Source organism: Selaginella moellendorffii, unplaced genomic scaffold (assembly GCF_000143415.4).
Source record: "Selaginella moellendorffii unplaced genomic scaffold, v1.0 SELMOscaffold_33, whole genome shotgun sequence".
NCBI lineage: Eukaryota > Viridiplantae > Streptophyta > Lycopodiopsida > Selaginellales > Selaginellaceae > Selaginella > Selaginella moellendorffii.
Genome location: NW_003314294.1, coordinates 766,062 through 786,216, shown reverse-complemented (window position 1 = coordinate 786,216; position 20,155 = coordinate 766,062). Strand labels below are relative to the sequence as shown.

Sequence of the window (20,155 nt, the reverse complement as noted above, 5' to 3'; positions counted from 1 at the left end):
CATGGTTAATAGGTTTTGTTAATTTTCTTCTTTTCAAAGCCCTCGCTTCTTCTCGGCGCTCTTCCAGGTCGCCGGGCGCCGCGCGTTCCATCCGATGCTCATCCTCTCGCGCGGGATCTGGCACAGGTAATCGACCAGCGCCCGTCGCGGCGCGGCGCGGGCGAAATTTCGGCAACTCGGGCGATGCATTCGGTGCTCGTGTCGCGGCGGTGTTGAAGCGGCGGCGCATTCTCGGGGCTTTAGCTCGGCAGGGCCAGATCTGAGGGTTTTAGCGGCGCCGCGAGCGCGCGATGGCGCTGTCCGGCATGCGAGGGTTGTCGGTCTTCATCAGCGATGTGAGGAACTGCCAGAATAAGGAGCTGGAGCGGGCTCGTGTCGACAAGGAGCTCGCGAACATTCGCACCAAGTTTAAGAATGACAAGGTGAGTGATCTTTTTCTTGCTGCTTGGGTTTCTTCGTCTCGGATTGCTAAGATTGCTCGCTTGCGCCAGGGATTGACGCCTTATGAGAAGAAAAAATACGTTTGGAAGATGCTCTACATCTTCATGCTTGGTTATGATGTCGATTTCGGGCATATGGAAGCTGTGTCTTTGATCTCAGCTCCCAAGTACGCTGAAAAGCAGGTAAATAGTGTTCCTGGTTTTGTCTTGGTGGAATCTAGACTTGTTCTCGCAGGTGGGGTACATTGTCACCTCTTCTTTGCTGAACGAAAACCACGACTTCTTGCGGCTTGTTATAAACACTGTCCGGAATGACATTATCGGAAGGAACGAGACATTTCAGTGCCTGGCGCTGACAATGGTATGCTTCTGTAGTTTTCAGAGTTTTTGTCGTCTTAGGCGGAAGTTCTATCCAGGTTGGGAACATTGGTGGCAAGGAGTTTTCCGAGTCACTAGCTCCCGATGTGCAAAAGCTGCTGGTAAGTTCTCTTTATCGGCCTGGTGTCTCTTGATCCTAGGCGCTATGTGCTTTAGATTTCGAACTCCTGTCGGCCACTGGTGCGGAAGAAGGCTGCATTGTGTCTTCTGCGACTTTACAGGAAGAATCCGGATGTTGTCAGCGTGGACGGCTGGTGGGTATTTCAAGAGGCTTGTCTTCCTGATTGTGGACTAATCTCCATGACAGGGCGGATCGAATGTCTCAGCTGCTTGACGAAAGAGAAATTGGAGTCCTTACGGCTGTCATGAGCTTGCTCGTTGCTCTCGTGGCTAACAATCCCGACGCGTACTGGAACTGCGTTTCAAAATGCGTTCGTGTTCTGGAGCGCTTAACCAGGAGCCAAGATATTCCTCAGGAGTACACATACTACGGTATTCCATCTCCTTGGCTCCAGGTTTGTTTTTCGTCGATGTTTTTGCGGTTGACTTTGGGAACACCATATTTACTCTTTCTGTTTAGTGATTTGAGCAGGTAAAAACAATGCGAGTTTTGCAATATTTCCCGGCGATTGATGATCCGAACATTAGGCGATCCCTTTTTGAGGTAGCTCTGAACTTGTTTAAACCGATCAAAGTCATTTGCCACATTTTGCAAAGTGTAGGTTCTTCAAAGAGTCCTCATGGGAACTGATGCCGTGAAGAATATCAATAAGAACAATGCAACCCATGCTGTTCTCTTTGAAGCTCTGGCTTTGGTAGGTTTTTTCTTTTTCTGTTGTTCCATTCAAGAGCCTTTTTTTTGTCGCGCAGGTGATGCATTTAGACGCAGAGAAAGATATGATGGCACAATGTGTTGGTCTACTTGGAAAGTTTATTGCTGTCCGTGAGCCCAACATTCGATATCTTGGACTGGTATGGATATTTGTGGCCCTACGCTATACTTTACCTTGTTTTTCACTGCAGGAAAATATGACCAGAATGCTTATGGTTTCTGACGTACAAGAAAGCATAAAAAGGCATCAAGTGCAGATAATCACATCTTTGAGGGACCCGGATATAAGGTTTAGAATTATCTTTATCGATCTCCTTGTTCAGTGTATTTCTCTTTGCAGTATTCGAAGGCGATCTCTGGATTTGCTTTATGGAATGTGTGATGTAACAAATGCGAAAGATATTGTTGAGGAGCTTTTGCAGGTATTTCTTGCGGCTTTAAGATGTATCCCTCACTGTTTTTAAACCCTTGCAGTATCTGACAACTGCTGATTTTGCAATACGTGAGGAGCTTGCGCTTAAGGCTGCCATTCTGGCTGAGAAATTCGCTCCGGATCTGTCATGGTATTGATATCTGAAGAAATCTCTCCCTGTTGCTAATAAGGAATTGTTTTGGCTAGGTACGTGGATGTTATCTTACAGCTTATTGAGAAGGCTGGAGATTTCGTTAGCGATGACATTTGGTACAGAGTAGTCCAATTTGTGACAAACAATGATGATCTGCAGGTGGGTATGGCGTTTTTTTATTGTCATTTAACTCATGTGCTTCACAGCCGTACGCAGCCGCTAAAGCTCGAGACTTTCTGGACAAACCGGCGGTGCACGAGACTATGGTGAAGGTGGGATTTTGTTTACATTGTTTTCACTCCCTTGATAAGTTTAAACCATGTAGGTGGCTGGCTATTTGCTGGGGGAGTACAGTCATTTACTGTCACGAAGGCCAGGATGTAGTCCGAAAGAAGTGTTTTCCATTATCCATGACAAATTCGCAACCGTTTCGTAAGCTTCATTTCTTTATTCTTCCTCCGTATAACAAGCTCTTTCTACAGGACGCCTACCAAGGCTATTCTTCTTTCAGCTTATATCAAGATTTTACTGCATTCACAAACTGTCGATCCGGAGCTGCAAAATCATGTGCTAGCTGTTTTCAGGAAGTAATGTTTCTGTTTTTCTACTGAGTTGGGGACTAACGTCTACCTCTTAGGAACGAAACTTACTTGGATGCGGAAGTTCAGCAACGAGCCAGTGAATATTATGCTCTCAGTCGGAAAGGCCCGTCAATGGTGGACGTGATGGCTGAGATGCCCAAGTTCCCCGAAAGACAGGTTTTATGCCTTCCTTACTATTCACATAATCATGTGTTAAAGTTTCTGCAGTCTGCGCTTCTGAAGAAAGCCGAGGACACCGAAGTGGACGTGGCTGATACGAGTGCTACTAAACTAAGGCTCATGCAGCTGACATCAACCGCTGTCGTTGTAGCAGATCAAAAGCCTGCTAATGGCGTTCATCCAGCGCTTACAAGAGTACCTTCGGGGCAAAGAAACATTGTAAGTCGTGGCAGATTTTATAAATGTTTTATAGCATTTGGATGCTGGCAGGAGGCGCCTACTGTCCCAGTTGCAAATGGTGGACAGTCACCAGCTCCCGTAGATTTTCTTGCTATTGAAGCTGCACCTACGCACAGTGCTCCCGAAAGTTCGCCGCTAGTTGGACCAGGTGATTCCCTGGCGCTAGCACTCATGGACAATCAGGCTTCGACAGTTCAGGTATGTTGAGAAACGATTGTCAAGTCTTACAAAGTCCTGTTTGCAGCCTACCGGCAGTGTCACGGAATGGTTCGATGCGCTCTGCAGAAAAGACAGCGGCATTCTTTATGAAGATCCTTTCATTCAGGCAAGCGGATTATTATTTTCCTTGCTATAATGTACTATTACAGATTGGTTTGAAAGCGGAATGGCGTGGTAACCAAGGGCGTATAGTTTTGTTTCTTGGCAATAAGCATACTGCACCATTGTTATCGGTGAAGGCAGTGATATTACCTCCCCGGCACATGCAGCTCTTGACATCGAACGTACCTGACACAATTCCTCCTAGAGCACAGGTTTTTCTTTCTTTTTTCATTCGTCACTCATCCTAACTCGTCGTGTTGATGTTCATTGTAACAGGTACAATGTCCAGTGGAAGTCACCAACCTGTCTCCAAGCAGAGAAATTCCTGTCCTTGATTTTTGCTACAACAATTCGTCAGCTATGGTAAGCTTGCATCCCGTAGCTAATGGAAACTAGAGTTTGATTTTTACGGTTCCAGGTTAGCTTCAAGCTCCGGCTTCCCGTTATTATGAGCAAGTTCCTACAAGGAGCAACGCTAGCTCCTGCAGACTATATTGCTCGCTGGAAAGCTCTTATGGGCCCTCCGAATAAGCTCCTGCAAGAAGTGGTGAGTGAGGGTGTGTTTTCTAAGGTGCTCTCTCTACATCCAGATGCTTTCCAGGTACGCGGGGTGAAGCCTCTTCCGCTCCAAGAAATGTCCGACTTGCTTGGTAGTCTTCACGTTGCGATCGCTCCGGGCTATGTGAGTTTTTAGTTTTCATTCCCAGATTCACTGAGGTTTTCGGCTTTTGCTCAGGATCCAAATGTAAATAACATCGTTGGTGCGGCAACTTACTTTTCGGAAAACCCGACTCTATGCTTGGTAAGCTATCTCTTTTTGTTGGCAGTGTCACGCACTTTGATTACAGGTAAGGATTGAAACCGATCCGGCAGATCGGACCCAAATAAGACTCACAGTGGGTACTCCGGATACAAGCGTTGCCCTGGAGTAAGTTTTCCTTGCTTGATGTGTGTGTGTGTGTGTGTATTAACTGGAAGGGCAATCACAGATTGAAGGAATATATCAAAGAGAGGCTAGTTGATATACCATCTGGTGCTGCGCCAACCAGCCTGCCAGGAATGCCAAGCCCTGCAGATGATCTCGTTGGTCCTGCTGCCTCACTCGCTGGTTTGATCTAGGAGACGAAATTTTGTTGTTGAATTGGTTTCTCAAGGAAAAAGAAGAGATATCCCTAGGTATCTATTTCTGTGTATCTGGATGTTCCTTAATCTAACGGTTGTGATTTTCCACTCTAATTCTTTAATTATCACTCAGAATATTTTGCCTCATAACCAGAACTTCAGTAGTAACAAGTAAAATTTGCCAAATTATATAGGCATATTTCTAACATGATTTTGAGAAATTGTAACTCCCACTTTCTATACATAAAACTTTATATTATCTTCTAAGTTAAATAAGATTTACACTGACAAAAATAGCATACCAAATATAAATTTTAGAAAAGGTATGTAGACGTTTTTTAAAAAGTTCTTATCCTTAAAAGATGGCACTGTTGCATGGAGCAAGGAAAACTAGAAAGAGTGGACATTGAGAGGAGGAGACATGTGTTGAACAATAACCTTTGTCAACTGGCCAATATTTGCTGGGCAATTTCTAATTTACCACAAAAATATCCATGTCTTCTCAAATCTTCTTACCATTACATTGCTACCATGGACTGCTAAGCTCATATTGAAAGCAATAATAATTTATATAACAATATGATATTAAGAGATGCAAGAGAGAGAGCATTGCTTGGAGATAATACGGAAATGCAATAGTCCAGCCAGTATCGAAAATTATATTCCATACTTTTTACAGCTTAAGGATATCATTGTTTGCAACAGACTGATTGAAATGTATGGGAATTGTGGCAGTCCAAAGCAGGCCCAGTCCATCTTTAATGAAATGAAATGTGACAAGAATTCATTCTCCTGGTTCTTCCTCTTTGCTGCATATGCCCAAAACGGTCTTCTTGAAAAAGCGAAAAACACATTTGACAAAATGCCTGAAAGGGATCTCGTCTCATGGAGTATGCTTATTACAGCCTATGCAAAAGCCAATAATCTAACCCAAGCTAAAAATACCTTTGACAAGATGCCAATGTGGAATATCGTAGTCTGGACTTCTATTCTAGCAGCATATACCCAAAGTGGGCACCCTGAAAACGCGAAAACAATCTTCGAGACTATGCCAGAAAGGAATCTTGTATCGTGGACTTCACTCCTGGCAGCTTACTCACACAAGGCAAAAGTCGAGGAAGCTAGAAATTTGTTCGACCATATGCCCCAAAGAAATCTAGTTTCGTGGAATTCCATGCTTGCGGCATATGCCCAAAACGGGCATACACTCAAAGCCAAGGAGCTATTCGAAGCAATGCCAGAGAGAGACTTGGTTTCATGGACGACAATGGTGACGAGCTACACCCAAATCGGCCACCTCGAAAGCGCCAAGAGCGTGTTCGAATCAATGCCGGAGCGCAACTCCATCGCATGGAATGCGATGATTGCAGTGTACGCTCACGCGAGACAGCTCGAGGAAGCCAAGTTTACGTTCGATCAAATGCCACTTCAGAGCCTGGTCTCGTGGAACACGATGATCTTCGCGTACGGCCAGTCCGGCTACTGCGACGAGGCCCAGATGGCGTACAATGCGATGCCGGAGAGAGACGCTGGATCCCAGACGACCATGTTTTCTGCCTATGCGCACAACGGGCATATCGATCGCGCTGCCAAGTTCTTCGATCTGTCACCGCTGCTGGATATCATCTCTTGGAGGGCGATTCTCGCGGCCTTTGCTCAAAACGGACAGTTCGCCAGAGTGTTGGATACGTATGACAAGCTCAAGCTGGTGGAAGCTCCCGACGAGACGTGCTTCGTGTCCGTGGTGATCGCTTGTAACCATTCAGGGAAGCTCTACACCAGCCGGCAGTGCTTTCTCTCGATGATAGCGGACTTTTCTCTGACTCCCACCAAGCAGCACTACTCGTGCATTGTGGACCTTCTGGGACGGGCAAACTATCTGGAGGAGGCCGAGGATTTGATCGATGCGATGCCGTTTGAGCCGAGCTCTTCGGACTGGATGTGCTTGCTCGGTGCCTGTAGCAGCCACAACAACCTGGAGCTGGGAGTCCGAGCGGCCAAGGAAGTGATTCGATCCAACCCGAGAGCGGCCACTTATGCGAGCGTGTTGCTTGCCAACATTGTTTACATGAATGCGGACGGAGGTCTCGTCCAAAGCTTGCAGATGACTGAGAGCTTGCAGCGAGAAATAGGCCTGCAAGGACCAAAAAGAATGTAAAGGATTGGACAGCGATTACTTACATCATGACAAGTTTTGTTTCTCACAACATGCTGCTATGACTTCTTTGATGTCGGGCTCGTCGCCTGCTTCCTTGTCCTGTATGAAAGAAAAAAAATTCAAGCAAACATAACTTCGAAAGCACAACGACGAACCTTGTGGATGTAGAGCAACCGATCTTTCCCGGGCCCAGCAATGCTAATGCCTCCTTGCTGCCTGCGAGGAAGCGAAATGTTGCTCTAGAAATGAGACCTTACCAGCCACCTCTCTGTACAGTATCTTTCTCAAAAGAGAGCCTCCAGTCTTGTCGATAGCCTTCTAAATGAGCTCCCATAACTCGCATAGCAGCCTTGACACTGTAAGTTCAGCTAACAACCACGTAGATAGATTTGCGTACGTTGGGATTAAAGATGGTGGACGCGCCAGAGACGAATTGGAACGCTTCAAATGAAGCATGGGTTGGATCGGCATAAACTTCTGTAAACGAGAGGAAAACAGCTGTATCAGACAATGCGATGACGAAAAATCTGTAGCTACCTCCGGGAAACTGTGTCTGGCTAACAAATGCTTTTGCCTAAAGAAAGAGTGACTGTGATCAATCCACAAGCTCGCAATGGATCCATGGAATACCTGGTCGACAGTGCCGGGTCCGACAAGAACAAGCGAAACACCAGCAGCATCGAACACTTCCTGCAGAAAAGCATCTATCGTAAGAGCATAAGAAAGAATACGCCACCTTCTTCGATGCTGATGGTCAGAAAGAAAGAAAGAATAAAAGCGACAAACAGAAGTCATACCCAAAATGCCTAGCAAAGGCAACTACAGCAGTTCGATCCTTCCTCGGCTCACATCCTTGATTCGCAGGAAGAGCTTTTCAAGGAATCCACATACCATGGCTCCATAGCTTGTTTGCGAGTGAGTGGCTTTCTCCTTTCACATCCTTGTTTGCTCCCAGCCCCTGGAATCGAATCACCAGTTTCGCAAAACTTAACAGCAAGAGAACTTGGCAGACGTGGGAAGCCCTCGAAATCCATCCTCCGGAGCGAGTGGATGGAGTGGATGGGGCACTGCGGCTCATTCTTTTCCAGGAAACGGTGTTCCAGGGGCCGCGTCTTCTGTGGCTCACCCTCCCAACAAGTCGCACAAGATTGAAAAGAGACTAAACTTTCGTGTAAGAAAAAGATTATCCAAAAAACTTGCCTGTTCGAACTTCCTCAGCCTTGCGAACATGTGGCCATAGAGTTTTGTTGTTCAGCGACTTGTACTCCATTCTCAAGTTGCTGTAGGATAAACGCGTGAGCCTTGGTTTGATGGAACGCGAGTGATAATTCTTACCGGTTTTCTGATACTTTTTGGATATCAAACTCGGCCAGGCCCAGCGCCGCTGAGTTGATATCAGACTCGGCCAGGTTGAAATCAGCAATGTGCGTGTAAGCTAGAGCTCTGCCATAGAGGGCCTTTTCGTTCTGCGAGAGATTCAATTGTATGAAAATAGGTAAATACACAAGGAGAGAGACTCGCTAACCTTGCAGCAGCTCTTCATCATCGTCTCGTCAGTAAAGCTAGGGGCCTAAAATACTTGTCAGGATGCAATTTATGATGGCCTCTTGAGTCTTACCTGTAGCTTCTCCTCTGCCGCATTGTTCATAAAAAAAAACACTAAAACAAGTTAGCAGCGGAAAGTACCAGATTTAGAAAAGACCTTCATCAGTTTTAAACTCGAAGGCTCGCCTTTCTTCTTAAACGCATCGTCGTCCTTAAGAAACTCACTGGTTCCATCACCACGTCCTTCACTCGCCTTGATAATCTTCTTCGTAATTTTGCCATCTTGGCCGATTTTCTCAACAGTTTTCCAAGATACCAGCTCCAGATCGGTAGAAAGTGATTCGCTAAGACCATCTAGAAACGCATTAGAAACTTAGCTAAACAAACGCACAAACACCTCACATTTCGGCCTCACAGTCAGCAAAGCCTTTTCCCCCTTCATCATCGTCTTGACAGCAATCAAAACGGGGTAGTGTAGTGAACTGCAAGAATCTACCAGCATTGCGACGCCAGGGCGAGAGAGAAGGGCGCTACCACCTTTCACTTCATCCCCAGGCTCTGGCATCTCCCAGCCAGTTCCGGCCTTGACGAGCAGCTTCTTGAGGCCATTCTTGCCGATCTCTTGCTCCTCACCAGGTTTGAGCAAACCTGCCGCCACCTTCTCTTGGAATTCACTGACCAATGAGAGTTTTTTCTTCATTCTCCACAATAGCTGCTCGTGCTCGGAGACTAGCCTCAATAGCACTCTTCAAATCCTTTTTTACTTTCAGTTTCTCACCTTCTGAACACTGTTCTAGCCAAATAAATTTATACATACATACATACATATATATATATAGAGAGAGAGAGAGAGAGAGAAAGAGAGAGAGAGAGAAGTATTATTTAAATGCTTTGTAATAATAATTTAAATTTTCAATGAAATTCATTTGAAATTTAAAATGAATCTAGCCACTTCATTGTGTATGCTTGGATAAAGTAAGCCTTTTTAAACTCCAACATATTAGTCAATATACTATATTTACCATGAATATTAGCTAAAATCTTAAGCTTATGGCAATCATCCAAATTGCCCTAGTGTGCACCCCAACCCACACATATTTCAATCAAGAGTGCCACCCTCCATCACTGCCAAATCCACATGGCCTTTAATCTCTTACAAAGTGTTTGGCGTTGGAGCTTTGCTCGGGTTCGGAGCTGTGTACAATTTCCTGTACATTGTCGCATTAAGCTATCTTGATCGTAAGTTCTGAGGCCATTATTGGCCCAAACTTGATGATGGACAATATTAAAGACAATATATTCTAAAAATACAAAATTATAAGTTAAAAATATTAGATTAAAACTAAATTAAGTTATCATTTGAGAAACTAGTACTACCTCAAAAAATTCAGTAGTAAGCATGCTACCAAGTAAATTTTATGATAAAACTTAATTACAATGTATGTACAATAGCATGTAAAGTAAATTATCATGAATGCAATTGGGGACTCACAATTATATTCATAAAATAAATTCACAAAATACAACTCAAAGTAAAAAAATCATCATTCCTTGATAAGAAAAATACTTGACAATGCATCAGACTAAAAAAAATTCCCAATCTATCAAAATCAACCTTAGCAAGAATTAATATTATAATAAATACTATAAAGGCCAACAAACATTTTTTCATGTTAACAATCATATCAACCAATATGAATAGATCATGATCATTGATATTTCAAATTTAATAACTAAATCTAAAGTGCACCATAAAAATATGTAGTAATGTGGAAAGTTAAGGTAATTAAAGAAAACAATTACCATCACTAAATATTGTTAATCACCCCACCAATAATCATTGTCTAAGAATTATCTACCATCCCCAAAGAAAATAATTAACTATCATTAAATATTGTTAATCACCATATTCATTGTCTGATAATTATCTACCATAATAAAAAAATGTAGATTATTCATCACCATCAACAATGAAATAAGATATTTAGTATATAATACTACTGCTTAATGGTTAAAAAACATTAAATTAAGGTAATTTAATGCAATCCAAAGTTTATTTTAAATCTAAATTAAAATACTAAATGTAATGGTGATGTACTTTGAAAATTCTAATTTAATACAGTTAGCATTTCTATTGTATTTTCTGCTAAAAATATGGCTATGAGCAGTGGCAATGCCCAAGGAGAAACAAAGTGGGGTGTTAAGAAGACAGCAAAGACTAAGTAAAAGATTGAGCATTTCAAGCACATTTCAGAACATAAAATATAGAGTAAAGCAAGTTTTACTTCCAAGTTCTCATGGTGTTGTTGTTAGGTTTTGGCCTAAGACCTAGTGGAACTCTTATTCTTGAAGTTGGTGCCAAGTTCTCGCTATGTTGTTGCTAGTAACAAAAGCACATCTTCCATATCCATTTGTTCATAGTAAACTCAACTTTGAGTCCTCCAAGAATATCACACAGCTCACAACTTCTCTATAATACTCAATCAGTCCATAGCACCTACTTTCCTATGCTCAATCTCTCGATTTCTTGCACATTAGTCCATGCATAGGCTATCACCACCTTTTGGGAGTCATAGAGCAGAGTATTGACAAAGATCTCCAGAATGGCCCACAGTGGTAATCCCAATGGTAATCCTGAGCAGTGGCAATGAGACAAAGAGTTCCTAGGGATTGCAAATGCTAAAATGAAGGTTGGAGCTGTGAAGTGTTAGCATGAAGAAAAAAAAGATGTTCTGAGCTCCAGAAATGGTAGTTTGCGTCAAGCAAAGATATAATAACTTAATGGCTAGTATAAACAAAATCTAGCTAATTGAATGGGATGCGAACTGGTTAGCATTGTTTATTACAAAAAATGCCTAAAAACTACTAGCTAGAATATTTGAAAGTAACACATAAGGGGAGGCCCCCTTGCCACGTGTGGCGTTCTTCGCGATTAGGGTTCTTCCGGGCGAGCCATGTATTCCACACGCTGTCAGCAAGCTCGTCCAAGTCACAGCATCCGGCACGATTGGCATCAATCGCAGCACCTGCTGGGCGGCTTCTTCCTGACCGGATCTACACAGCGCGTCGATCAGGCAGCTGTAGTGCTTGATCCCGGGCTCCACGCTGAAATCCACTGCCATGGCGACGAAGCTCTTGGAGCAATCGACCGCGCAGCCGCCGCTCGCCGTAAGGATCGTGACGAATGTGATTCCGTCGGGATCGAAGCCCTGGATCAGCATCTGCCGGAATCGATGGAACGCCTCGATCCAGTGGCCAGTGGAGGCGAGCGCGGTGATTATCGCGTTGATCGACACCAGAGTTTGCTCCGGCATGGTCGCCGCGAGGAAGAGAGCCGCATCTAGGTCTCCGTTCTGGGAATATGCTGCCACCATGGCATTCCACGTCACAGCATCCCGCCACGTCATTGCGTTGAAGAGCTCGCGCGCTTCTCTCGGATATCCTTGCTGCGCGTAGGCCGTGATGATCGCGTTGCACTCCACGAGCTTGGGATTGTGGAGGCGATCAAACGCGCTCCTCGCGGCTTCCAGATCGCCCTTCTCGGCAAGCATCGCGATCATGAGCGACGCAATGGCCTCCTTGTCTGGGCAGATTTGGAAGAAATCCTTGGCTCTCTGGGTTAATCCAGCTCCAATGCAGCCGGCCACCACAGCAATCCACGATCCAGCGTCTCTCTCGGGCATTTGATCGAAGAGGGTCACGGCATCGCTGATTCCTTCGCGAGCATACGCAGAGATTATCGTGTTCCACGACACTAGATCTCGCTGCGGCATCTCATCGAAGAGCTCTCTCGCGGGGATGAGATCGTTGGCGCTGGCGTAAGCTCCGATCACTGCGTTCCACGACGAAGTTTGCCGGATTGGCATGGAATCGAAGAGGGTCTTGGCGCTGGCGACATCGCCACCTTGGGAGTATGCCCAGATCATCGAGTTCCACGAGACGATGTCCCTGGCAGGCATCGTATCGAAGAGGGCTTTTCCTTCCTCGGCTCTCGAGCAAGCTCCCAGGATCGTGTTCCAGGACAGGATGTTCCTCTGCGGCATCTCGGCGAAGAATCGCTTGGCCTCGTCGGTGTGCCCGGATTGGATGTAGGCTGCGAGCATCGCGTTCCAGGACGACAGTGCCTGCTGTGGCATCTCATAAAAAACGCTCCTCGCCTTCTCTAGATCCCCGTTTTGAGCATAGGCGCCCAGCATCGTGTTCCAGGTGATCACATCCTTCTCGGGCATCTCCTGGAACAGCTCGATCGCTCGAGGTAGATCATTGTTTTGGGTATACGCGGTGACCATCGTGTTCCAGGAGATCACGTCCCTCTCCGGCATTCGATCGAAGAGCGCGCTCGCCTTGTCCAGATTTCCGCTCTGTGCGTATCCAGAGATGATTGCGTTGTATGAAACGATGTCTCTATACAGGATTCGATCAAAGATCCTCTTTGCTTCACGCGAATCTTTGCTAGCGGCGAGAAGGACGTTCCACGATGCAGCGTCGTGCTCGGGCATCTCTTCCAGCAAACCTCGTGCGTCCAGAAGGTGGCCATTCTGGACGTAGGCATTGAGCAGGCAATTCAAGGTCAGAATGTCCCAGCAGGGCATGTCATTGAAGAGATTCCGTGCTGGAATCACCAGGGCATTCTGTCCGTACCCCATGATCATGGCCGTGCACGCGCTCAAGCACTGCAAGGGCATTTTCTGGATCAAAATCTCAGCATCCTCAATATGCCCATTATGGGCGTATGCTGTTAGAAGAGATTTCCATGTCACACTATCTCTAGCTGGAGCTTGATCGAACACAAACTTAGCTCGACCTAAACTACCCTCCATCGCATAGGCAGCGATAAGGGCATTCCACGATACCATGTCGTGGCAAGGCATCTCATCAAAGATTCGTTGCGATTCCTTGGCATGCCCTTTCTGGGCATTTGCCGTAAGAATGGAATTCCATGATACAACATCTCTCTCTGGCATGGCATCAAAGATTGCTCGTGCCATATCCACACTTCCAAGCCTTGCGTAGCCAGTGATTAGGAGATTCCACGATACGGTGTCCCGGATGTCCATCTGATCAAAGAGAGCTCGAGCTTCAGAGATGTTGTCTGACGCAATGCAAGCGCTCATCATCGTGTTATAGGCGCTGGATGCCTTGAGCTCTTTGGGCATAACATCAAAGAGTTTCCACGCTTCTTGAATTTGCCCATTCTTGGCAAATGCTGTGAGAAGCGCGGTCCAGGAGATCCTGTCTCGATCGCCCATCTGATCGAAGATCTCCTTTGCACGATTCGTTTCTCCATTGCTTGCATACGCAGTGAGCAAGGCATTCCAGCACGCGGTGTCCTTGTCGGCGATTTGATCGAACATAGCTTGCGATTCCTGCAAATGCCCGCGCTGGGCATACGCCGTGATCATCGTCGTGAGCGCCAACTTCTTCTCCAGGCGAGGCATCCTCTCCAGCAGCCTCCGCGCGTCGTGGATCTGTCCAGCGCGGGCATACGCCGAGATGATCGTCGTCCACGCCACGCCATCGCGATCTCTTTCCGGGATCCTCGCAAAGATCTCTTCCGCCCTGCGGAGCTCACGATTGTGGGTGTAGGCGCGGAGCAGCAGATTCCACGAGTAAGAATTGGGCGCGTCGATCGCATCGAACACCGCCGTGGCATCGTCCAAGCTTCCGCACTTTCCATAGGCTTCCACGAGCAAATTCGAGAGATATCTGCTGTGCCTGTGGTCGCTACCGAGAATCACCGCGTGAATCTTCTTTGCGTGCTCGAGATCGCCGCAATTCCTCACTCGATTCGCGAGCGCGGTCTCAGATTGCATCGGCCACGCTAGAACCCTAAAAACAAAGCATCAGTTGGCGGCAAGAGTTCTTTTGGAATCTCCGGGGACACGGGATGGAATCTCTATATAGGGTGGTAAAGCGACGTCTTGCTTTATTTGCTAATTTTATAAAATTAAAGATGAAGTTAATTCATCTTCAAAGAGCATTTTGCAAATTCTCAGTAAGAACAACTTGAATTATTATTCTGTGCTATTTGATCACCAAGAGGAGACTTAGAGATCAAGGAGCTTGAAATATAAATCAAATTATAAGCCAACACAAATCAAGTCACAATAACCACTTTATCTAAATGGACACTAATGATGGCTTAAAAGGATACAACATCTCAACCTTTTGGCCAAAGACAGATTGCCAGATACCGGTCTCGTCATTGTAAATGCAACCCCAACACAATCCCTTGAAGTGACTTAGAAACAAGGTGATCTCTGCCCCACCTCCCGCTACTACCAAACTCCACTGATGCATATTTCTTGCTTGCAACCTAAGATATCTAAGCTCTGCCGGCATAATCTCTCTTGGCATTGTTGCTAAGGGTCGCCATTCTCTGGATGCTTCGTCCAGATAGACAAAACCAAGGGTCTTTGCATCCAGTATAAAGTTTGCGAGCACCAGCTTTCCTGAAACCCAGTTTAAAAAACCATGCATAAATAGAGAGAAAAGAAAAGAAGAAGCTTACCAGCACAGTAAACAAGTGAGGTGTTATTGTACAGGCATGGGGGGTCGTATGTTTCTTGATGCAAGCCCATGGGAAGACTCGTCCAGGTTGCCAAAGTCGCCACCTTGCCATCTGAATCCCACACGTTGACGCACTTGAGCGATCTGGTGTTGTTCTTTGCGATCGTGATAAAGTAGAGCTTGCCCTCCCGTAGAAGCATGCAATCGTTGGCGTCACGAAAGGAAGTCTGGGCAATCTCATTCCCGTTTGTGAATACTCGACAAGACGAGACCCATTTGTGAACTCTGGAATCATAAACTTGTAGAACTAGATGGCGTGCACCTACATGCGTTGTCTTGATTCCCCCAACACAAACCACGCAAAACCAAGGCCTGTTGTCACTACCAACTGAAGATTGGATAGCCACGAAAACTATGGTTGGCTCAGAACCAGGTGGTGGAGGCAGCTTCACCAGGGAACTTAAATCTAAGGGGTTGCAAACCATTATATTTTGTGGCCTGTAAAAAGGAAAGTATGCAAGAACAAGCCCGGCAGAAGACATACAGATACTGTCTGTGTGTATCTCGAAAGGTAACCGGATCATCTTCCATGAAAGAGGACTTGAATTTCCATCACAGAGACCAACACTGTTATCACCCTTCATGATATACCACTGCCCATTGGAAAACCGGTGAGCTTTGCTATATCCCAAGCCCTGGATTGCGGACTTCCAAGCCTTGCAGACGCTCTTTCCACGGCAAAGTGCCGGCAGTGGCAAAAAGTTTAGAATGTGGAGCTGGAGTTCCAAAGGCAGCTGGGACCAGATGGGATGATCCAGAGCACCTGTAATTCTACCATTCACCTTGCCATTCGTGATCATACCATCCCAGTGCCGCCTTTGCTTCTTCTCCGAAAGGTTGATAAAGTCATCCATACCCTAGCCCAAGGAAACAGGTATCCTTAAATGAGATTTTGCAAAAAGGTAGAAAAAAATTATGGGGCACAGATATACCTTAGATTTCGTGTTGATGGCCTGTGACGGAACAAAAGCGATTCTCATGTGAGCTCATAGCGATACTATTGGTTCAATACTTTCGGGATTGGGAGGCCGAACAAGAACCCCGAGAAACAATGGTTCTTACATCAAACGTTAGCGGTATGAAGATTAACTGGTAGCACATCACGGGCATTAGCAAATCCATCAACACGAGTAAGAAGTAGCTCCTTGTAAAACTCGAGAGCTTTTTCCATTACATTTTCGCTGGATTCTGGGTGGCGGATTTGTTTCAAGCACAAGACGATGGATATACTAGATATTCTTAGAATATCTGTTATTAAGATTCGAGTAGCAGAAAAGAAACAAGAGGTAATCCTTTTGTTTTTTTTCGTAGCTAGAAATCCTGGACGTGTTTTTATTTCTAACCTTCTCTCGGTTTTCTTCACATTTGACAACCATCGCTTCTTCAAAGCCATAATAGACAACAAGAACAGGAAGAACCTGTATCAATGCGGCTTAGATTCGAAGGATGAATATATAGAGTAAGAGAAGCTTACTTCTTCCCATGCTCTTCCATTCCTCGAGTCATTCGTCCAAGTTCAATATGATCCAGGTAGGAGACAGTGGCTCCACTCTGCGATAATTCACCAGCATTAAGAACCCAGGTAGCAAATCCGGGAGAATAACCATCAGCATTCTAAAGCTGATCCTTTATGGCGGTAATCTATCAGTGCTTTACTTACGTTGGGCAATCCATTCAAGCTGGTGTTTTTCTTGTGATAGATCTCAATATCCAGAACTTCGCCACAAACTTCCCCGTGGCGTTGCTATGGCGACTATCCGACCTCCAGCTTTGCGCCGGTAGGCTTTTAATCAGACCAACGTTCGAGTGATCAACTGTTAAATTGTTGAATGAGAAATCAAATCCATCTTGTCATTGAAGAACTCTCTCAAAACAAAAAAAAAACCTACACCTGAGTCCCATAGCTTGATTCCAGAAGTTTTGAAGAACAACAAAAATCTAATCTAGATTGCATCGGCCACGCTAGAACCCTAAAAGCAGATATTTTGGCGCCAGGAATTATTCCGGAATCTCCGGGGACGTGGGATGGAATCTCTATATAGATTCAGTGCGCTAGGGCGAGTAGCCGATATTTTTGACTCTTTGCTATGGCTCAGCTAGCGATGGCGCTGGCAATGGCTCTGGCCATGGCGGCGATTTCTCTCTCCACGGCGCGATTCCTCGACGATAGCAGCGCCATCTCCATGGTAATCGACGGGATCTCTCCTGCGCGATTCACGGAGCTGCTCGGAGAGGGTCACAAGGTCGCTCGATTCCACGAATTCGCTACCAGGTATGGGCTATTCTTTGCTCGATCTGTGCGGTATTTATCAAGAGCGCAGGCACAAGAGGGTGTATGGATCGCTTGTGGAGCTCCGGGAACGATTTGTTACGTTTTCTCGCAATTTGGAGCTGATTGAAGAGACCAACCGGAAGGAACTGCCTTACACGCTTGCTGTGAACCGTAAGTCAGGAAAAGGAAAAAGATTCGAGCGCTGTTTGTACTCATTCTTGGCTTGGACTCTTGTGGATTTGCAGAGTTTGCCGACATGTCATGGGAGGAATTTAAAAAGCACAACCTTTTCAGCTCGCAAAACTGTTCCGCGACCACTACGAACTCTGTCCGAGCGTTCCTTACTCCGCCATCGAAGGTAGCAAGAAAAACCAAGTGTTTATCTTGTTCTTCATCCTCTATCTAAGCTATGATTCTTCACAGAAAGACTGGCGTGATGATAAGATCGTTAGTCCTGTCAAAAACCAGCAACACTGCGGATCATGCTGGACTTTCAGGTAGTGTAGTTTCTATTCACAAGCTGGAGTTTTTGGATCTCACAGGTTCTCGTCCTTGTTCGTGAAGCACAACCGGTGCTCTAGAGTCTGCTCACGCTCAAGCCACAGGGAAAATGGTTGTTCTGTCCGAGCAGCAGCTAGTGGATTGCGCTGGAGGATATAACAACTTTGGCTGCAACGGAGGACTTCCATCGCAAGCCTTCGAGTACATCAGGTACAACGGTGGATTGGACACCGAGGACTCTTACCCCTACACCGGACACGATGGCAAATGCACGTACAACCAGAATTCGATTGGCGCCAAGGTTTACGACGTGGTGAACATCACCGAGGTACGATTTCCACAGGCAACAACGATGCTTCGTTGCTAACGAATGGTTTCTTTTTCTTTCGCGAGAACAGGGCGCGGAGGACGAGCTTATCCATGCGGTCGCGTTCAACAGGCCCGTTAGCATTGCATACGAGGTCCTGAAAGACTTCCGCTTCTACAAGTCGGGTGTTTACACGAGCAACGTTTGTGGCACCGGTCCAGACGTAAGTTCTTTCCTTTACTTTCTTTTCTCCTTCTTTGTGTGAGAGACTAAACACCTGATCGAAAAAATTCGCAGACTGTGAACCATGCTGTCCTCGCAGTTGGATACAACAGAGACGCACCAGTTCCATACTGGATCATCAAAAACTCGTGGGGCGAGTCCTTTGGGCTGGATGGATACTTTTACATGGAAATGGGCAAGAACATGTGTGGTACGTGCTCACATTCATCGTCACTCTTTTTCCTAGTGAAAAGTTTCTCTTGCTTTCAGGCATTGCTACTTGCGCATCGTATCCTGTTGTGCCAGAAGACTTCAACTAAGAACCGCTATGGATATAGTTCGCTTATTTATTCTATTCATTCTATTGTATGTACAGCTCTGTGTCCTGGAAATTGTGTAAGAATTTGCTAGAACTTACGAGCCACCAATGCTTTGTATTGGGTGCTTCGACCCCATTGATCGATCTCCCGAGCTCTCAAGACTGGCAATGGATGCGAGAGCTGCCTCGTTTGAGCGTTCCTGTTGAGAAAAAAGTGTGAGAGAGCGATAGGCAAAAGGATATATCACTCGCCTGAGATACCATCCTAGAGGACTGGCGGAAGCCTCGTCATACGAACGAGCTTGTTTCAGAAACTCTTGGACGTTTAGCTGGTTTGCAAGTGATGGGCATCCACCTGAGAGTTTCATTAGCAAAGAGATCACCACCTGAAAGTTCTCAGACAACCATCAGCACGGAGAAATGAAGAGAGTTTTGACTACTTACGTCGGGATCACGAACCACGAGAAGAGCTGCTCGATCACAAGTTAGTTCGGCAGCTCTCACCCATCTAAATATCTGCTCTTCGAGATTGCGAGCAATAACAGTTCCCAATCCTGCTTGAATCGTCAATCGAAACTGTAAACTTTGGACTGGAAAAAGTTTTAGATACTTACCGGGCAGGGAGTAGGCTCCCATTGCAAGAATGTTTGCAAACGTTAGCCATATGCCATGATCGCATTTCAGGTGACCAAGTTCGTGAGCAATCACTGCCTGTAGTTTAACACTTGAGAGACGTACACAAGCAAAACGAAAAACTACTGACCTGAAGTTCAGCTGGCTTGAGAAGCTCTATGATGCTTGTATGCAACACAATGAATGGCTTTTTTCCGGCGATGGCCAAAGTGTAGGCATTTGGAACGGGATTCTGCCGAACATACAAATCTGGAGGCGATTCCAACCCGAGTATGGTAGAAGCCTCTGTGATTAAGTCATGAAGATGAGGCAGCTGGAACAGAAGTCATTAGAAAAAATTAAAAGAACTTCAGAAGGATTGGTACCTGTTTGTCGTTAACTTTGACAGAACTAGCTATGTTCTCTAAGAGCATCACTTGCTCTGCCACAGGCCCTGCTTGACAGAATAACAACTCTTAATAAAAAATCAAATCGACAAGCGTTAAAGTCCACCTAGAATAAGCTTTCCAATCTCAGGAAGTCCTGGAATGACCCGCAAGATTGCCGTGTTCTGCATAAAAAAATTCACTGGCTAGAGACAATGACTTGCAGAAATTGAGCACCTGCTGGTCCAGAGGATGCCTGAAATCATCCGCTAAAAGATTTGGAATTGGCTGAGCAGCTCGAGGCCTGAGCACTCCGATCGAATTGATACACATCTGTGCGGAAAACATTTAAGTCCCTCGCAATGAAAGCTTTGTCTTTTACCTTGACATTGGAGCGATGAAACTGGGAGTGCAACGAAGAGGGCGCCTTGTACTGGAAACCTGGAAGGAACAGACTCATGTGGACAGAAAAATCGGCTCTTTTTTCACAAACGAGTCCATTAGACGCACTAGTTTATGGAATAATGCGACTCAATCAATCTGATACCTCAGTCGAGAAACTTTCTGGCTCGGAGTTTGCCAAGAAGAAAGGGTGTACAACTG

At 45.6% G+C, this 20,155-nt stretch overlaps 6 protein-coding genes across 9 annotated transcripts; 3 read left to right on the top strand and 3 right to left on the bottom strand.

The window, feature by feature from the left end:
- The first annotated feature begins 24 nt into the window (after positions 1–24).
- LOC9638677 (AP-2 complex subunit alpha-1) lies at positions 25–4,774 on the top strand. 3 transcript variants are annotated; one of them, XM_024682126.1, is made up of 27 exons: positions 25–422; positions 492–623; positions 676–801; positions 857–919; positions 975–1,072; positions 1,126–1,333; positions 1,411–1,482; positions 1,541–1,633; positions 1,689–1,790; positions 1,842–1,939; positions 1,991–2,072; positions 2,125–2,213; positions 2,270–2,375; positions 2,423–2,488; positions 2,542–2,648; positions 2,699–2,803; positions 2,854–2,974; positions 3,026–3,196; positions 3,248–3,415; positions 3,462–3,542; positions 3,586–3,750; positions 3,815–3,901; positions 3,957–4,085; positions 4,140–4,220; positions 4,275–4,340; positions 4,387–4,466; positions 4,528–4,774. In XM_024682126.1, the coding sequence occupies exons 1-27, from the start codon at positions 291–293 to the stop codon at positions 4,655–4,657; spliced, it is 2,958 nt and encodes a 985-aa protein (XP_024537894.1). In that variant the 5' UTR covers positions 25–290; the 3' UTR covers positions 4,658–4,774. The 3 variants fall into 3 exon arrangements, with proteins under 3 accessions (XP_024537894.1, XP_024537893.1, XP_024537892.1); XM_024682125.1 differs by having other exon boundaries at positions 3,017–3,196; XM_024682124.1 differs by having other exon boundaries at positions 1,842–2,072.
- Positions 4,775–5,375: 601 nt separating this feature from the next.
- LOC112348818 (pentatricopeptide repeat-containing protein At4g02750-like) lies at positions 5,376–6,818 on the top strand. Its single transcript, XM_024682044.1, has one exon. It carries the CDS (start codon positions 5,376–5,378, stop codon positions 6,816–6,818), a length of 1,443 nt encoding a protein of 480 aa, XP_024537812.1.
- A 234-nt stretch (positions 6,819–7,052) lies between these two features.
- On the bottom strand, positions 7,053–8,045 carry LOC9638676 (thioredoxin-like protein AAED1, chloroplastic). Its single transcript, XM_024681989.1, has 4 exons — positions 7,449–8,045; positions 7,356–7,392; positions 7,216–7,295; positions 7,053–7,167 (listed from the first exon to the last, which is right to left on the bottom strand). The coding sequence occupies exons 1-4, from the start codon at positions 7,611–7,613 to the stop codon at positions 7,072–7,074; spliced, it is 378 nt and encodes a 125-aa protein (XP_024537757.1). The 5' UTR covers positions 7,614–8,045; the 3' UTR covers positions 7,053–7,071.
- Positions 8,046–11,218: 3,173 nt separating this feature from the next.
- LOC9638675 (pentatricopeptide repeat-containing protein At4g02750) lies at positions 11,219–14,176 on the bottom strand. Its single transcript, XM_024682043.1, has 2 exons — positions 12,707–14,176; positions 11,219–12,595 (listed from the first exon to the last, which is right to left on the bottom strand). Exons 1-2 carry the CDS (start codon positions 14,174–14,176, stop codon positions 11,219–11,221), a joined length of 2,847 nt encoding a protein of 948 aa, XP_024537811.1.
- Positions 14,177–16,994: 2,818 nt separating this feature from the next.
- Positions 16,995–18,663, top strand: LOC9638674 (oryzain gamma chain). Its single transcript, XM_024682082.1, has 8 exons — positions 16,995–17,205; positions 17,255–17,376; positions 17,451–17,563; positions 17,629–17,702; positions 17,770–18,034; positions 18,105–18,236; positions 18,311–18,446; positions 18,506–18,663. The coding sequence occupies exons 1-8, from the start codon at positions 17,021–17,023 to the stop codon at positions 18,553–18,555; spliced, it is 1,077 nt and encodes a 358-aa protein (XP_024537850.1). The 5' UTR covers positions 16,995–17,020; the 3' UTR covers positions 18,556–18,663.
- On the bottom strand, positions 18,571–20,152 carry LOC112348842 (protease HtpX homolog). 2 transcript variants are annotated; one of them, XM_024682084.1, is made up of 10 exons: positions 20,100–20,152; positions 19,935–19,993; positions 19,790–19,885; positions 19,680–19,737; positions 19,553–19,620; positions 19,318–19,500; positions 19,169–19,265; positions 18,999–19,108; positions 18,807–18,940; positions 18,571–18,754 (listed from the first exon to the last, which is right to left on the bottom strand). In XM_024682084.1, exons 3-10 carry the CDS (start codon positions 19,883–19,885, stop codon positions 18,643–18,645), a joined length of 858 nt encoding a protein of 285 aa, XP_024537852.1. In that variant the 5' UTR covers positions 19,935–19,993; positions 20,100–20,152; the 3' UTR covers positions 18,571–18,642. The 2 variants fall into 2 exon arrangements, with proteins under 2 accessions (XP_024537852.1, XP_024537851.1); XM_024682083.1 differs by having other exon boundaries at positions 19,935–20,031; positions 20,100–20,144.
- Between the last annotated feature and the right edge of the window lie 3 nt (positions 20,153–20,155).